General features: G+C 36.1%; 1 protein-coding gene across 1 annotated transcript in view; it reads left to right on the forward strand.

Moving 5' to 3' along the window:
- The window catches only part of ME1 (malic enzyme 1), a 143,151-nt gene that overhangs the window by 46,394 nt on the left and 78,938 nt on the right, over positions 1–17,819 (forward strand). The window contains exons 5-6 of the mRNA XM_015858973.2: positions 14,462–14,537; positions 16,668–16,829. Coding sequence (XP_015714459.1) covers positions 14,462–14,537; positions 16,668–16,829 — 238 coding nt within the window. The remainder of the gene's footprint in view (positions 1–14,461; positions 14,538–16,667; positions 16,830–17,819) is intronic.

Genomic DNA, 17,819 nt, shown 5'->3' on the forward strand with positions numbered 1-17,819 from the left:
AAGGAGTTAAGGAAAAGTAGCTTAAAGTTAAAAGTTATGTGTCTAGTGGGATCGGTGAATGAGATCATCATTTTTGCTTCCCTTGCGTGTTTTCAGAAGACTATATCGGCTCACACAATGTACTTAGAGTTACAGAAGGACACTGTGGCTAAGACGAGATGTTTTTCATCCCGAATCAGTGTTTTGCAATTATAGAATGAACATTCTTGGCTGGTTAGCTGAATGTGTGATTAAGCAATATTTCTCAAGAAAACCAGCTGCAGAATAACCCAATTTGCTGGTTTGAAGCTCATTTGGATAACTGACACTTGCTTGTAAAATTAAAACTCTACTCAGAATTGCATTACTCACTGTGAATATTCAGCTTCATTAGTATAATCAATCCATTAGTGTAATGAGCAAGCATCTGATGTTCTAGAAACAAACAGATCTGATAGCCAGTCTCTAATAAATGAAGACGAGGGAAGATGAGGCTCCTATGGGGGTTGGTAACTGAAGGATTGCAGAGCTCTGTAAGAATTCTCCCCATTCTATCTGTTTGATATACTGTTTGCATATACAGGGATTTAAAAAATGTACAGATAAATGTTTTAAGGGATTATGCTGGGAATGTAGTGGAATATCTCAGAATCCCTGTGGGGTAACTTTCTGGTCAAGAGTTTCTACCTTTCACTTAAGTAAAATGTTCTTTAATTGAACAAAGCATGTACATGATATGACTTTTGCTGAACTCACCAAGAAACAATTTATTTCTATAATCAGTTTTCTACAATACAACAATATTTTCAGTTGCTTTATTCAGCCAGAAAATATGAATATGGGAAAGTTCAATGGAAATTTCCGCTAAGAGTCCAAAATCTACTTTTTACATAGTTGAGAGAACTCCCAAGAGCTTCAGATTCTTGTGTACACTCAGTGCTCAGAGAAGGGAGGAAAAATCAGTGAGTATTGCCTCTCTGAAGACTTGCGATGCTGATAAAATGTTAAGTGACTCTTTATGTATTTCCATTCCTGGAAGGAAAATATAGAAAGAATATAGAAAGAGCTAGCCCTGGTAACTATCGCAGACACACCGCTGTGTCAGAGCTCCTCGGGAGTAATTTACTGAGGCAGTCATGTGATGTTAAGCTGACTGGGGGCAATTTTAAAAGTATCTAAATTGAAATTGATGCTGCATAATGATTACTCAGATGCTGTCACATAAGAGGCAAAGTATGTCAGCCTGAGCTTAATTTTTTTTTTAATTTCTTTTTTTCTTTTTTCCTTATTATACATATATATAATCACATCTTCCCCAACTTCTAGGTACTTGTTCAATAAATTCTTCTCACAGAAGTTTTCTTCTCTAATAATTAATTCAACATTGCCCTTTTTTCTTATTTTCCTCAAACGAGTAGAAATAGGAAACCTAAAATTCTTATTCTCTCCAGGTCTAAGCAAGATTACATTTTGAATTGACATTTAATAAGTATTTTTAAAATATATTTGGTTTAGCTCTTTTCATATGTTTAAAGAACACTTAGAATGTTATTGGTGGCTATTAGCACTCATATTTCACAGAGCAATTCGGTATGTCAAATATTTAGCTTATAAATGCTGAGGTTGTACTTGTTTGCCACTGTACTGAAACGTCTGATTGGTCCAGAACATACAAATCTGAGATTCATAGAATCATAGAATTAGTCAGGTTGGATAAGACCTCAAAGATCACCAAGTCTAACTGCAGCCTATCCATAGTACCCTAAATCTAACAACCCTCTGCTAAATCATATCTCTGAGCACCACATCCAAACGTCTCTTAAACACATCCAGGGATGGCGATTCAACCACCTCCCTGGGGAGCCTATTCCAGTACATGCCTGGGAACATCCACTAACTTGCATTCTACGCNTCCCTCATATTTTGAGTTCATTGACTTCCATGTGTTGAAGGGCACTGATGTCCCCATGTGGGGGATTTTTCAACACATCCAGGGATGGTGACTCAGCCACCTCCCTGAGGAGCCTATTCCAGTGTTTAACTACCCTTTCTGTAAAGAAGTGTTTCCTAATGTCCAACCTAAACTTACCTTGGCACTAACAGTGTGTTTGCCAGAACAAGGTTGAGTCTTGCAGTGCATTTAATAATTTTTATCACAGTTTTTAATGAGGTTTTCACAGGAGACTTAATTTTATTTTTTTGTTAATTCCTTTGGATAGATGCCTCTAATATCCAAGTCTCTTCAGAAACAAGGCTTGACTTACAGGAGGCAAAAAGCTGTCAAGTTCTCTTGGATCACAAGGGCCAATCAGTTTCAGTTCCTGGAACTTCCTTGGGAATGCCTGTTTCACTCACAGATATGTGCTCTTTTCTTGACTGAGATCAGAAATTCTGGATTTATTTAAAGTAACATCTTCACCAGTATAACTGCCCCCTGGATTTTTCTGGGCATCTTGATTGTTTTTCCTGGGCAAAACAGGAAAAACTGAGCCATTATTAATCCGATTGTTACTCTCCATAATTACCTTGGTAGTATCTTCACTTTGTAAAAATGGATACTTTTATAGCATAAAATTATATTAAAATTACATTAAGTTACAAAGCCTTTTAAGAATTCTTTTTTTTTAGTCATTGAACTCACCATGGCTGAGTATTTAGGGCAGTCTCTGAAACTGAAATGTGTTGCTACAAAGACATATCAAAGGAAAGATCCTTGTTTGGAAATAACGTATTGGAGTTCCATTCTCCAACAAGTGCTGGTATGGGTTGTATGTGTTAACAATATGGGCCAGGTGGCAAGCTGTTCTGTAACATTATAACAGATAATCAACAGGGCTTCTTCTAATTTTATACAGTCTTTCCATTATTGGCTTCAAGTGTCCACCAGTAATGATAATTGCAGCCCATCACAGAGCACTTTTGAAGTAAAAGTTGGTTTGTCATTTTCACTTTTGTCTCTTGTGAGAATGACAACTGTTGACATTTTCCAGACAGCTTTTCCTTTCATTATTTACTTTTGTTTTTCCTTTTTTTTTCTTTCTTTTTTTTTTTTTTCTTTTTTATCCTTTTTGAGCAGCCTTTCTACTGAATTAAAGCACCATAATGCCTTCATGACACCCTGTAATTCTACTCTTTGGCACAGTTCTGGTCTTCTCTGCTACCTTCATCAAACTTAGCTTAATATTGTGTTGCTTTCTCAACTCAAAAGTAAGGCTAATAGATTCTCCCAGTGTAACATTTTTCCTTACTTTGAAAAGCTGGAAAAAGAGAATAAGCACACATTGAAAATGTTGAATTTTTCTCTTCTCCTAGACTGTGATATAGAAGCGTACTACATGAGATTGTGCACAAGGCGTGTTCTACTCAGTCTGTCACCAGCCAGTAACTTTGCAGAGGGAGTTGTGAGAATCTTTGCATGGAAGATGTCAGCTGGTCTCATTTTGGCCTTAAGAGTGCTGTGTAAATATTAAGCCAATATCTGAGTCTAAGAAATAGATGAATGAAAATAATTGTACCTTGATTTTGAAAATATTAGGATATGCTTTAGGTTATATGTATGTAGCAATCTGGTTTCTCTTGGACTGCATAAAATTCATGACTTTTTGCAATATGCTGACAGTAGGTTTCACCACTTAGTCATCTTGTGAATTTTTCTCTTTTTATTAAAATTTTACCTTAGAACAGAACCATGAATGATAGCTTATGCTAAACTGAAAATATATAGCCCTGATCTAATATTGTGAAATATAATATCCTCCATGTGGTGTTCTCTCTATGCACGTAGTGCTTGCAAAAGTCACACTTTGAGGCAGTCTTTCATTTAGTCTTGCATGAGTTGAAGCTTTCATTGTTGTTAGCTTCCTACTCTCAAGCTGCATGGATGATTTTTTATGCAGGTAATCTTGGGAATTCTCATCACGATCATAAAAGAAACTTTGTCCCAAAACACATCACAAGCAAGGAATTTTTGGCTTTCAGCCTAAGTTTGTACCTCTTGATGGTGCATTTCTCTGTTTTTTCTGGAGGGAGAACATCTGGGCCATGAGTAGGAGGAAATGAGGCCAGAACTACTCAAAACATGACTCTCAAAATGTTTGGCAGCAGTCAGAGCTGGATCATTTTCTTTCTCCTCTTTACAATTTTCTGAGAAAGCCTCAGGGTCCTTCTATAACACCATCCTTGGTGGTTTCTCTTCAGGAGTGCCAGAATGAATGTACTGGCCTTACATGTTTCCCTGTCCATGTCTTTCTAAAAATCCTGGATGTTTCCAGGGGATTCCTGTTCTCATTTGATTTATAGTGTTATATTTTACACTTTTCCATCACCTCTTGTAAGAGATTAGAGTTGAAATTTCCCTATTCTCCATAAATTTGAAGGATTCAAATAGCTCTTTTCAAGGGCATCTGAACTCAGAGCCAGCAGAAACTTATACTTCTATGAATTTTGACATATGATTATCTTCCTCTCTGTGCATCCTACTAAAAGACTCCTCTGAAACACAGAATTTCCTTACTGATGCTTTTCACCACATAGGAAGAACAGTTTGAGTGATAATTTTTAATGTAGTTGTTGTTAGACCTTTCTCATGTGGGTTGTTAAAACAGCCATTTTGCAGATCTGTGTGCAGGAAACTGGGCAGAAATACAGTGTACATTTCTCTGACTAATCTTTTCTCCCTAGTGCCAATACTGTTTAAAAAGTTAGGCTGTATATCAACAAATTCACTATAGATATATGACTGCCCTTTTAAAACAGTGGTTTTCTTTCAACAAGTTATAGTTCCCTATAAATAATTAGTATGTGCATGTTCGTCTTCAATATCTTCCTCTTTATTTCCTGAACCTTTAGGGAGTTTTTGACTTTGTGCCAACCCACAATACAGTCTTCTGGTTATAAGCTTCCAGATTTCCCAAAGTAGTACATTCCTTAATAAAACATACAGTAATTTTATTTAGTTTTATGCCTTGAGTTGGCCAAAGTCTTACAAGCTGTACTGATTCACCAGGTAATACTGTAAGGAAGAGATCTGCTTACTAACTCTGTCCTACTCTGATATTTATCAACCACATTTTTCTCTTAGTGAAACAGCCTCTGTCAACCTGCCAGGTTTATACAGTGCCCTAACTGTCAACATCATTTGGCCCTGAAACAAATTTTTCAAGAGCTGCTTGCCTCAATGAGAGTCGTAACTTTCCTTAGATCAACACTTTTTCAAGGACAGGCTATCAAGCTCTGAGCAAACATGTCAGCCTGATATCTCATGGAAGTTTTCTGACAATTTTCCTTGGGATTTTATAGTTTGTGTTGCTTTGTTTGTTTATTTTTAGAACTGGCAATGCTCAAGCTTCATTTTCTGTTCCTTTTTAGGGACCCTTTTTATTAGTTGCTTCAGGAGGAAATACAAAAGCAGTTGGATGTTGAATAATAATTAGTTATTAGACAATTTTTTAGTTACAAATATTTTTGTACTTATTTTTATTTTTTAATTTTGGAGTTATTTTAGTTATAAGAAACGTATGCTAAAAAATAAGCTTTTACATATAAAGGGTCATAGTCTTTTATTCAAAAATACAAACTCAGTTCTAGTGCTATTGATTTGTTTAGTCCACAAGTAGAACTGAAAAATGGTTCTTGGCCTTCAGGATGCTTATGTTTCAGTCCAGGTATTTATTCCAACGAAAAATGCTTCTGTTCCCAGGAAATAATCCTAGCTCCTGAAGTCAGCAGGGAGTCTTCCAAAAGAGTTATCCTTGACTGTTAGACACTTAAGAGTGCAAGAAATACCAATGTCTTCCTTTGAAACCTCTCATCCAGAAAAACAAATCTTAGTCAATCTGATGAGGATCGTGTACATACAAGCTCTCTTCATCATAAACAGGCAACCAGAGATCTCACCTGACTCAGTGCTTAGAGTTAATACAAGCTGTAGGAATTTCCCATCATTTGTCTTCATAGAACCACTTCTGTTATTTGAATCCCATAGTATGCCTGGAATCCTGTCTCTGGACTTAGTAAGGATCTCTTCTGACTTGTGTTAACAAATATCTTCTCTGGTGGAAGATCCCACGTAATGTCTGCAAACTGATGCTACTTTATCTTTTCCTGATGTGCAGAATTATCATAAAGTTGCTTTCCTTCTGGACTGACTGACACTGGAGAGTCCTGAAGTTGTGGCCTGCATATCAGTAGACAGATACTCTGCTGTCCTAGCACATTTAGGACAACTGACAGGTTTACACCATCAACAAACAGAACAGTCCAATATATTTTTCACCTGTTTTTGAAACAGGAACATGAATTATCAGTTTCTCGTATCTGGAGTCTGTTACTACTTTTGTGGGTAGTCCTAGGAAAGTCAGATCCTTAATGACAGTGCTTAGGAGAATGAGAGAGTGTCTTTAACTCTGTTTGGAATGGCTTTCAGGGAAATAACATGTTAATTTCAATCTTCAGAAACCTACTTAGTAATGACATATTTCTACCATATTTTGTTCCAGGGCTCTGGCCACCATCTATGGCTTATGCTATTTTGCTTTAGGCTTCTCTCTAGAGTAATGCAACTGATTTGCTGTGAGACATGAGGCATTTCAATGCAGCTATATACAGACAGGAACTATGAAGTCAGAAATTACTTAACCGTGTGTGGGGGGGAAGTCTATTTTTTAATTAAAAGACATTGGAAAAGGAGGATAAGGCACAGCTTACTTATTAAGACTTTTGTTTATACCTAAGTCTAACACTTTCAGTGTTAAGCCATTCAGTTTGGAAAAAAAAGATCTTTTTAGATTACATCTATTACTTTGTGCTGGACTGAGGCATCAAACGGACTCTGTCACAAAAAGGAGACAACAACTGCACAGATGTTATGAAGTAGTTAAAATGAAAGTTATCAGTATGTTGTTTATTGCTCATCTGTGCTACAATGTCTTCCATGACATCTTTGCTGTGTATAGTAGATACCTGTACTAATGACTATTTAACATTTTTCTGTCGCAGAGGAGTAACAGAATAGTAAATAATAGCCCTTCAGAATACATTGAAGTGGGTACTCTGAAACCCTCTTGAATATATTATGCAGAATTTCTTAGCAGGATGCATTTATGCATAGAAAAATCACAGAAGAATATCTGCTACATTTCTGTGGCTGTTTGTGGAGATGTGAAGAGTGCTCTCTCACACATTCGTGTTGTGTTTAAACTTGCAAGTTATTGCTTGAGAAGCACTGAGAGAAATGTGAGTTGTTCTTTCTTCCATCCTGGGACTATGCTGTAGTACAGAAAGAGCTATTCTAGCTGTCAGTGTGATAAAAAAAGATATGATATTACTGCATACATTTACAAAATATTTGTAGGCAACATGAGCATGTAGCTAAGAGCTACTACAGGTGATAGATAAGCATTCACTATGTTCTTTTACACTGAGGTCTTTGCAGCAGAAGAGGAATCCCACCCTATGGCAATGTGCAGAGAACTTTTTCCAAATTTCCAGTAATTCCCATTACTGTTTCCTTTTTTATGTTGTAAAAGGAGGAGCCAGTAGTATTTCAGATGAGACAACACCAGTGACTTAGAAAGATTACAATGCTTTTATTAGCTCATTCAGTATATATCCTTCTGTCCATGTCCAGAGGGCTTTTCCTTTAGGGGTATGCTTACATTGGAAATTCTCCAGCTCTTGTTTTCTGTACATTTGCTGCACGTCCTTCACCACCACCCAAATCCACTGTTTACCTACTCAGCAGCTTCTCTGTTTGTTATTTTCTCATTACTCAGCAGTCCAGCATACTACTGTTGTTGCATTTTGAATACAAGACATTTTAGCTTTAAAAATAGTCTTGTATTTGGTGGAGTCAAAAACAGGAAGTAAAAGCCTCCAGCTCTTCAGTAACTTGGATATGCTAAAATCAGTGTTCTGTCTCTGACTAGAAGCCTTATAAATAGATCTTAAAACAGTCAATTTAAAGTGAAAAGAAGGCATAACAATTGTCAGCCTTCAAGAGCACGATAATGAAATTATTGTGTGTATAATACATCCTGTGTTTATATTCATATCTATTATGTTGTATGTATTATGTTTATCAGTTCTGAAGATTTTTTTCCACACAGTTTTTGAGACAGCCATATGCCAATCCTGGTAAGGAAGTTCTGGAAAAGGCAAGAGATGAATGTTTTAGGGTAGAAATAAGTATTTTGGAGTAGAATTAAATATACATTAGGTAGACAATATAGATATACATTCCCTCTTTTTTACTGGTAAAATTTAGACACTCATTTCTTTTGTGACTGAATTTCAGAGAAGAACTTGTTTGTTGCTACTTTGTTGTCATCGGATAACATACTATTAAAAACAGTCATGTATGCCTCTCAATTTTTGTGTCTGAGACACAGTTGGACATACAGGTTTTTTCCCTGTGTAAAGCTTTTGTTGGACAGAGTCCTAAGATGCATGTCTGGCTCATATATTCATGCACGTTAGAAATCTAATAGGAAATACTAGCAGAAATAATGCTAGCCAGGTCGTTTGCATTTTACCGTTTTAAAATGTTGTGGTTTTGATAGTTGAAAATATGGACACAAAATGATGGAAAATATTGTAGCACAATCAATTCAGTAATTAAAAAAAAAAAAAAAGGCTAAAATCTAGATATCAAAAGAAAATAGTATGAAATAGATATATGAAGAATGTGCAGCTGAATCATTTGTATGCTAAGGATCTACTACCATGACATATTTTTGGAGTTAGAACTAAACTGATCTTTGTTTTGACCTATTCTTGCAACATTCCATTGAATCTTCTAAAATATTTTAGTTTAACATCCATGTCTTCACAGAATCACAGAATTATCAAGGTTGGAAAAGACCTAGAAAATCATCTAGTCCAACCATTAAAATTACTTAAAAATTACGCTTAAAATTACTAAGATTTTAATTAAGACTATAAACTACGAGATTTCAGTTACTATACCCATTTTAGAAAGTTGTGTTTAAATAAAATTCAAGCACTCTTGTTTAATTTGGAAAGTAGTCAGCCACAGCTCTGATTTTTAGAATGTTATTATGGGTATGCATGATCAGTCAGTAGTCTAAATAAAACACTGTTAAAGTTACTTCAGTTTTTAAGTTTGTAAGAATTTCTTAAGTGGTGTTATCTAGTACTAGTGTTGCCAGCAGGAGCAAGGGAGATCTTGTCCCTCTTCATTCATCTCTGGTGAGGCTGCAACTCAAGTACTGCATTCCATTTTGGGGCCTTCACTACAAGAAAGACATTGAGGCCCTGGAGCATGTCCAGAGGAGGGAAACAAAGCTGGTGAGAGGTCTCTTGCACAGGTCTTATGGGGATTGTCTGAGCAAGATGGGATTGTTGAGTCTAGCAAAGAGGAGGCTCAGGGTAGACTTTATTGCTCTCTACAACTGCCTTAAAGAAGACTGTGGCAAGGTGGGGGTTGGCCTCCTCCCAGGTACCTAGTAATAGGTCTAGAGGGAATGGCTTCAACTTGTGCCAGGGGAGAGTAGGATTGGCTATTTGGAAAAAATTGTTCTCTAAAAAAGTGGTCAGGTTGCTGAGATGTGCTGTTCAGGGAGCTCGTTGAGTTACTGTCCTAGGAGTTGCTTGAGAGACATTTAGTTGCTGTACTAAAAGGCATGGTTTGGTGGAGGAATATTGGTGGTAGACAGACAGTTGGACTGGATGATCTTGGGTTTCTTCCAACCTTGATGATTCCATGATTCTATGATCTAGCTATTGAGTGATCCCAAATATTAAAATAACAGGGAAAGGGAAGTGACCCAAACAGACTTGCTTCTTCTAGTGAGAATAAGTTAACACCAAACTAGTCACAATATCACTAAGCAGTGATTTATTTATTCTGCTTATCAGTTTATAATCCTACATTTTCATGTGGGAAAACAAATTGCTGACAAATTGTTGATAGAATGAACTATCAACAGAGAAACTACGTTACTGTAAAGACTCAGTGCCCTGAAAATTCCCATCTTGGAAGGTTTCTTGTGTTTCCCAGAGGCCACCAAAGCCTTTCTTCTTGGTCTTGATGGTGGAACAAAGGAGTTCACTTTCATACAGAAGTGGAATAGAATAATGTGCCAGGATTTCTAACTATGGGTTAGCCTGTGCATAGACCAGCATAAACCAGATGTTTTAGAGTTAATGGTAAAAATCTAGACTGCCAACTGAAAAGATTTTCTGGGTGAGGAATTAATGGAATGGGTGAAATGTGGAGTGAAGGCTTCCCAAGCATTGTCTTTGTATCAACTATATTGCAGAAACAAAGAGGTCACTGAATGCAATATGTAGGTAGCTCAATCATGGATAAACCAGCACTGTTCCATGCCTGAAAACTCACTGACAATCTACTACGACACATTTTACTTGTGTTTTTTCTACATTACTCTGTCTTCCATTCTGAATTTTGCCTCTTAACACTACAGCTCCCTGCATGAGGAGCTGTTGTATCACTGGGACATGAACTTGTCCTCAATCCCTTTTCAGCTGTGGAGGTCAGCTGTACAAAGGGAAGACAGTGTCTGTTTCCAGAAATGACTTCTTCATTAAAGTGGAAGTTGAGTAGGACGTGCCATAAAAAGAAGCCCTTTTAATAAGTCTTCACTTTTGTCCTTTTAATGGCTGTTGAGTGCAAATGATGTCAATTTAAAGGTCAATGAGAACTGGCTTAAAGGACCTTATTGTCTAAATCCTGGAGTATTTCCATGTTCCAGTGAGCAGAGACAGGACAAACGATTGAAGTATGTATGTAGAAAGACAGCAATTTCACTTGTTTGAGTACTTCACAGTTTAAATAACACTTAAAAAAATTCTTTAAACATCACTAGCATTGCAGAACTCCTAGTAGAGACATGATTGATGCTGTGATTATGGTTTTTTACACAGTATCAGCATAAAATAAAATGAATATAGTAGCTATTGAAGTGGAACAGCAGGATATTTTTGTCTTTAGAATTAATTTGTCTGGCTCTGGTGAAATGTTCTCTCAGTAACAATTTTCAGTTCTATATGAGTCTATTAGGGTGTAATAATTAAGTTATTTATTGAGCAACTATCAGAAGAATTTAAGTAGCTTCCAGAGCAAAATAGCTCAGGCTCTTAAATACTGTATTTCATAAAGTCTGTCTTTTGCTTTTCAGACAAATACATCCCATTTATAGGCCATTATGCTACCATCGTTCAACAAGAATATATACAAACTTGTCTAAATAAATGAGATTTTTGGAATAGGGTAAAGTCAAGAAATTTGTCCTTTAAGAAATGAATACTGAAGAGAGATGATTTTGTCTGCTCTGTTGTTATATTAAAAGGATTATAGTCTGAATAGTTAGACCATGAAGTGCTGTGCTGTTGATTTTGTGATTAAAGGAGGTGAGACAGGAATTTAAAAAGTTTTATCCAGATTTGCAATACTGACTATTAAATTCTGTAATTCAAATGCCTGCAATTACAAAGTCTATTAAGTGCTGCTTTTATCATGAAGAATTGTTAATTTTCTTCCAAAACATCTTGAGCTACACATCATAGTTTCCAAAATTAAATAGAGAATTATGTAGCAAAGAGACAAAATGTACTTGTTTTATGTATCACTTCAGAATCTTGGTTTAAAAGTTTACTCTGCAAGGCTTTCAATTATTTATTCTGATTGCTTTATAATATGAATAGTGTTTGTGCTGAATGAGAGCAGTTGAATTAGTTTATCCTTTTGCTTCTTATTGTACAAAGCTCTGACTTTTTTTGCATGTTTATGGAGCCACTGACATTTTGAAGAAGTTAAGAAGTATGTTTCAAGTACAGTAAGTTGCTTTTACAAACCACATCATACACTTGAAGTAGCAGTATGCTTGGTAGCAAAAGCTGGGCTGTCTGAGACCTGGAATTGTCCGGGCCTGTAGATAAGTGCTAAGACAGCATTCTGTGTTCCAGCTGTTGAGATTTTTTTATCATTTCTATTTTTTATTTGCCTTCAGATTGCATTGCTGTAGGCACCTTGCTGTTTTGTTTTTTGTTTGTTTGTTTGTTTTGTTTGTTTGTTTCCATTCACCCTCTCTGGTGTCTTATGTTTGCAAAATATACCCTGCAAACTCCAGAGCATGTTTCACATCTATGGTCAGCAGCTCCCCCAGGCCTTCTCTGATAGCTCACCTCTGAGCTATCATGTCTGCTATGTGGAAGTTATTTTTAACAGCAGAAACTGTTAAAGCAGGCCACTTGGTATAAGGGATTGATAAATAGCTGTGGTGAACTCGGGAACTCAAAAGAATGCTGCACAGGCTGCAAACGGAGATTAACGGTGGCATGAAACAGCATTTTCTAAAGGAAGTCTTGAAATAAGACTAACTTCTGATTTGCTCCTGTAACATAATGACTTATGATTGTATTATTCACTTTTTGAATTATCTCTCTACAATTCTGCGCCAAATTAGGCTTTGGATCACTGTAGGATTTATAATAATGCTTCTATTATTCTTTTAAATTCAGCTAGTTTGAGTTGGCATATGTCAGAATACTTGAAACCATCTTCTTTGGAAAATAGATATTTATTAACAGCCATTTAGGAAACCACATGCCAAGCATGAAAACACACATATTATTTAGAAACATGTACGATTTTTTAATGTATTTCCCTGGTCAACATCTTATTTTCCATTGTCTTTCAGTTACTGTTAATATTTACCTTTTTTAATGAACTATATATGTCCAAACTTACAGGAACGATAAATGCATGTACAGTTCATTTAAGTTGCTGTTCCCATTTTGCTGTTGTTTTTAGATTTAATCTCTGCTTTGCTTCCTACAAAGTTTTATGTTTTAATGTGCTTTGCATATGCAATGTCTAGAAAGTTTAAAGACTGAGTTTCTCTTTACTGATGAATTCAGGATGGAGCTCAGAATCAGCTGAAACTTCAGTGGCAACTATTTTCCTTCTTGAAAGAAATACTTTTGCATTAAAGTAATGAAATTCACTCCCATACAAATGAAAATATTAAAGAAAAAAAAAAGATAATCTATAAACATCTTCCTTTTTTAAGTCAGCCCATCAGTAGTATCTATCAGAAGTCTTGGGAGGAGTATCACTAAGAAGAAGAACTTAAGATTTAATTAAAGCTTGAGTACTCTGTACATGGCAGTAGACCACACTGAAAAGTTACCATGGGAAATGTTATTATCTCTTGTTGAATACAAAGCAAACGATTCTATTCTTGGGATTTAGGTACTCTTAGTTTCTAGTACAATGTTTATATTATACCGCTTTGTATAATTTTAGCACAAATAGTAGGGAATTTCAACAGAGGATCTGACTTGGCTTATTTTGCAAAGTGCAGGAGTTTGGGAAAGTGAAAACTCAGAAACTGAAGCTTCTCCCTGAGAATCTTTATTATTATTATTTTTAAGCCTGTCAATTTAGATGGCACAGGGAAGTGAAATCACTTCTATTATAATTTTTATACAGTCCGTAATTCAAAGAAAGTTTTCAATTTGAAGGGCTGTGAGAAAAGTTTGAACTTCTCCATTCAGAAATGTTTGGCATTTTTCATGTCAGAATACCTCCTGTTTTTATAAGAGGAAAGAAAGGATTGTTATGTTACTCCAAAATATTTTTCTGATCTATAATAGAAAATAGACAAATATGTTGATAGTGCAACAATTGCTTACTTTGTGCTAACAGACTAGAGTTCTAGTAAAACAAAACCAAACTGTGTGATTCGGAACAACCTTCACACATGGGTAAAATCTACAGTATGATGAAATAAAAAAAAAAAAAAAACATAAAAAAACAAAAAACTACAACTTCTTGTACAATGCATCAGAAAGGAAGCATCAGCATGTATTTTGCACTGCTTCTTTACAGCATTCTGGGAGGGACTGTCTTTTTCAGTTAAAAAGCACTCTTCAAGGTAAAAATGCAGTATGCTCAGCCCTATAGGGCAGACTATATACACTTTCTAATAAGAGGTTTTCATTAAATACTGTACCACTTTAGTCTAATTAAATAAGCACACAGTTTTCTGAATGCGTAACTGAATGCTCTTGAATTAATGATGACTTATTTCAGTTTTCATTCATAGATTAAATCTTTGGTGAGTTTTTGCCTAAGAATGTTAAGACTCCATGAGCGTTAGTGTTCACTGCTATAAAGTGAATATGTTTTTTCAAGTCAGTAAATCAGTGCATTTGAACGTATCAAATATTTAGAGAGCTTTAAAATCAAGCTTAATAATTAGCAGAATTAAATCCTGCAGATTTTTACTGCTCAGTGAATCCTTGAGCAGTTACATTTTCTCTCAGTTATGTTTTCTCTGACTTCTAATTAATGCAAATATTTAATTATTTCATTCCAAAGAAACTAAATATTTACTGAATAGAATTTATGTATGCATGGAGATAATTTGTGATTTAAATATTTTAGAAGGGAATAATTGTTAGCTTGTGTATACTAAAAGTATTCATTTATTTGCAGGGGTCTTTTTATTACAATACATGACCGTGGACACATTGCTGGAATGCTGAAGTCCTGGCCAGAAAGTGTCATCAAGGTAAGTTCAGTTTTGTTGGCTTGACAAAGTTGATGTTGTCAGAGAACATTTCCTGCATTGTTTTATTTCTTTCAGAGTGCAATTTATGATTTAGCCAATTCTTTATAATTGAGATTTAGGAGCTGTACATATGGTGCACAATTGCTTTTTAAAAAATGTATTAGTAATTGAATGTATGGAATTTTGAAATATATAGAGTTTTATTTGTATCATAAAAATTCCAGCAAATCAGAAAAGAAAATACAAGTCATATTTATGAGAGAAGTGGCTGTTGGCAGCAGGAACTGTAAAATTTTTAACACCTTCCCCTAGGCCACAGGGTCAATTGTCAGATTTTGATCATATTTAATCTGTATTGCATTCTGAATCTATTTCATAATGTTTCTGAGGAGGCCTTTGCATGCATTTGGCAACCTGATACTGATATGTAGGTGTTTCATTTGCTCTCTGTCAATCTTCTATGTCTTTTGTACAGTAGTTGCACTTCATTGCTCTTGCTACAAGAACATTTTTATGGTTCTATCTACTTCATTGTGACTGAAATGTTAACTCAAGAGTTTGACTGTTGGACCTGTTGGACTGTAGCTACAACAGTGGCTTTTTATTTTTTAAAAAACTTTTACTTCATATGAACCTATTTAGTATTTTGTCTCTAACTTTAGATTTGTATTCATGAATACATGGAGTGTATTTCTGTCATCTCATATGAAAAATCTCCCTTATTAGTGCACACAACTTTGTGGGTTTTACTGAGCTTCTCTATTTCTATCAGCAGAAACTCAGTCTCATACATATAAATATGATAGAGCATGTTATATGATCAAAAGAAAAACAAATACATTTTGAAAGGGTAAGAAGTATGTGACTGTAGATGGCCCTGTGAAAAGCCAGCAGAAGTGGCTGTCTCTGGTTCTCCTGGAAATAGTGATGACAAAACCCAGGAGTCTGGGGATCCTTTTTTTGTGGATAACTTCGTTTCCTATTCTGTTTTGATACTGTTGACAGGAAAATGTCAAAGGGAACAATGCCAGTTTCCTTGTAATGTAATATGAAATATGTCTCGAGTGTTCTGAGAAGTTTTACATGCAAGTCCCATTTACGATGAAGCAAAAATCTAAAGTAGTGCAACAAAAGCACAGTGATATACAGTAAAACATTTCACAAATCATAGAATCATAGAATCACAAGGTTGGAAAGAACCTACAAGATTATCTAGTCCAACTGTCCTCCCTTTACCATACCTACAGAAAACCACTAAGCCATATCTCATAGCTCCTTTTAAATACAAATAAGAGAGGAAAAGAATCTGTGGGTGTTAGCTGGCAGCTGGCTGAATATAAGTCATTAGTGTGCTCAGATGGCTAAGATGGCCAGTGGCATCCTGTCTTGTATTGGAAACAGCATTGCTAGCAAGAGCGGGGAGGTGACTCTGTACTTGAGACTGCTGAGGCTGCACCTTGAGTACTGTAATCAGTTTTGGGCCCCTCACTACATGACAGACACTGAGGCACTGCAGAGTATCCAGAGAGGGGCAAAGAAGCTGTGAGAGAGCTGGAACAGAAGTCCTAACAGGGAGCATCTGAGGGAACTGTAATTGTTGAGTATGGAGAAGAGGTGGTCCAAGGGAGACCTTATCGGTCTCTACAGCAACCTGAAAGGAGGTCATAACAAGGTGAGGGTCTGCCTCTTCTGCCAGTTAACTAGTGATAGGAAGAGAGGTACTGACCTCAAGTTATGCCATGGGAGATTCAGATTGAATATTAGGAAAAATTTCTTCTCCAAAGGAGTGGTGAGGCAGTGGCATATGCTGCCCAGGGAGGTGGTGGAGTCACTGTCCCTGGAGATGTTTGAGAAATGTGTAGATGTGGCACTGAGGGACATGGTTAGTGGGCATAGTGGTGATGGGTTGACAGCTGGACTTGGTGATCTTAGTGGTCTTTTCTAACCTTAATGATCCTATAATTCTATAATTTCATGACTTTTGTTTTGCTGTTGATTGATTTGTGCCAGTTTTACCTGTTTTTAAATAAAAGTTTAAAGAACACTGATATGATTACAAAATAATTTCTGTGTACAAAAATGATCTTAGCAAAGAACTGATTTTTAAAGTGCTTTTCTTTCTTCCTCCAGGCTATTGTAGTGACAGATGGAGAACGTATTCTTGGTCTTGGAGACCTTGGCTGTTATGGAATGGGCATCCCAGTTGGTAAACTGGCACTTTATACAGCATGTGGAGGAGTAAAACCTTTTGAGTGCCTACCTGTGATGTTGGATGTGGGAACAGATAATGAGGTAAGTACTTGTCTGTGGTGTAGTGTTATAAGTTTTAAGGGTACTGTATGAAACTCAAGCCATAAAAATTTGTTTTTCACTATTATGATACAGTTTACAATAAAGTGGGAACTAGAAAGTCATATGGAATATGTCTCATCCTACGGCACAGTATAGATTATTTTGTAAGGCTGGAGTATGTAAGGAAGATATTGTCTGTAAAAATGTACTGCGTACACTGTAAGCGTTAGAAAGTTGTATAGGAAATTACATCTCAAGATGGTGGGGATGTTAGAGTTAAAACTATGAAAAAAGCGGCATTCTTGCTCTACCTCTGCTGCAGAATTCCTCTGCAGTGATTTCAAATGTGAGTTCATCCTGGGGGAACAGCTTGAAGCTATTGCCTGATGTGTTGTGAGTGCATTTCTATGTACTTCAGTTGTACGTTAACTTCAGTGATAGAAATCTCTATAATGCTGTGAGTTTTCCCAAAATGAGTCCCAGTGCTTCAAAGACTTTGCCTTCCTTGACTTGGCTTTCTATTTGTATGAAGTAGATAGATATAAAGGCAGCTAGCTATAGAAAATTGGTTTTGTTATTTCCAGAGCTCCTGGAATAACATGTAACTACTAGTAATTACTTGGCTTCTCTTGTTTCCCTTTTATAGCTGAAAGAATATTTTAATTGGTGTCTCTTAATGATATTAAATACCATCAGCAATATCATTATGCTTTAGCGGAAGTTACACTACAAATGATGCGAGCGTTAAACTTTGTGAATGATAAATGTATCAGAGATTTATGTGTACTGAAGTTAAAGCATTCTTATACCAGTGAATTTAGCAGAGATTTTGAGATTGCTGGGCTGGGTGTGTGCAACTTCAGCTTCACCTCTGCCCTTGCCTCACTGGGATAGTTTAGACAGTATATCATAAAAGCATTACTAAAATTAGAAATAGTCTGCTACCCTCTTTCTCTTTTTTCCCAAAATCCTCTCCTGAAAGTGGACAGA

Source organism: Coturnix japonica, chromosome 3, assembly GCF_001577835.2.
Source record: "Coturnix japonica isolate 7356 chromosome 3, Coturnix japonica 2.1, whole genome shotgun sequence".
In the NCBI taxonomy this organism is placed as follows: domain Eukaryota; kingdom Metazoa; phylum Chordata; class Aves; order Galliformes; family Phasianidae; genus Coturnix; species Coturnix japonica.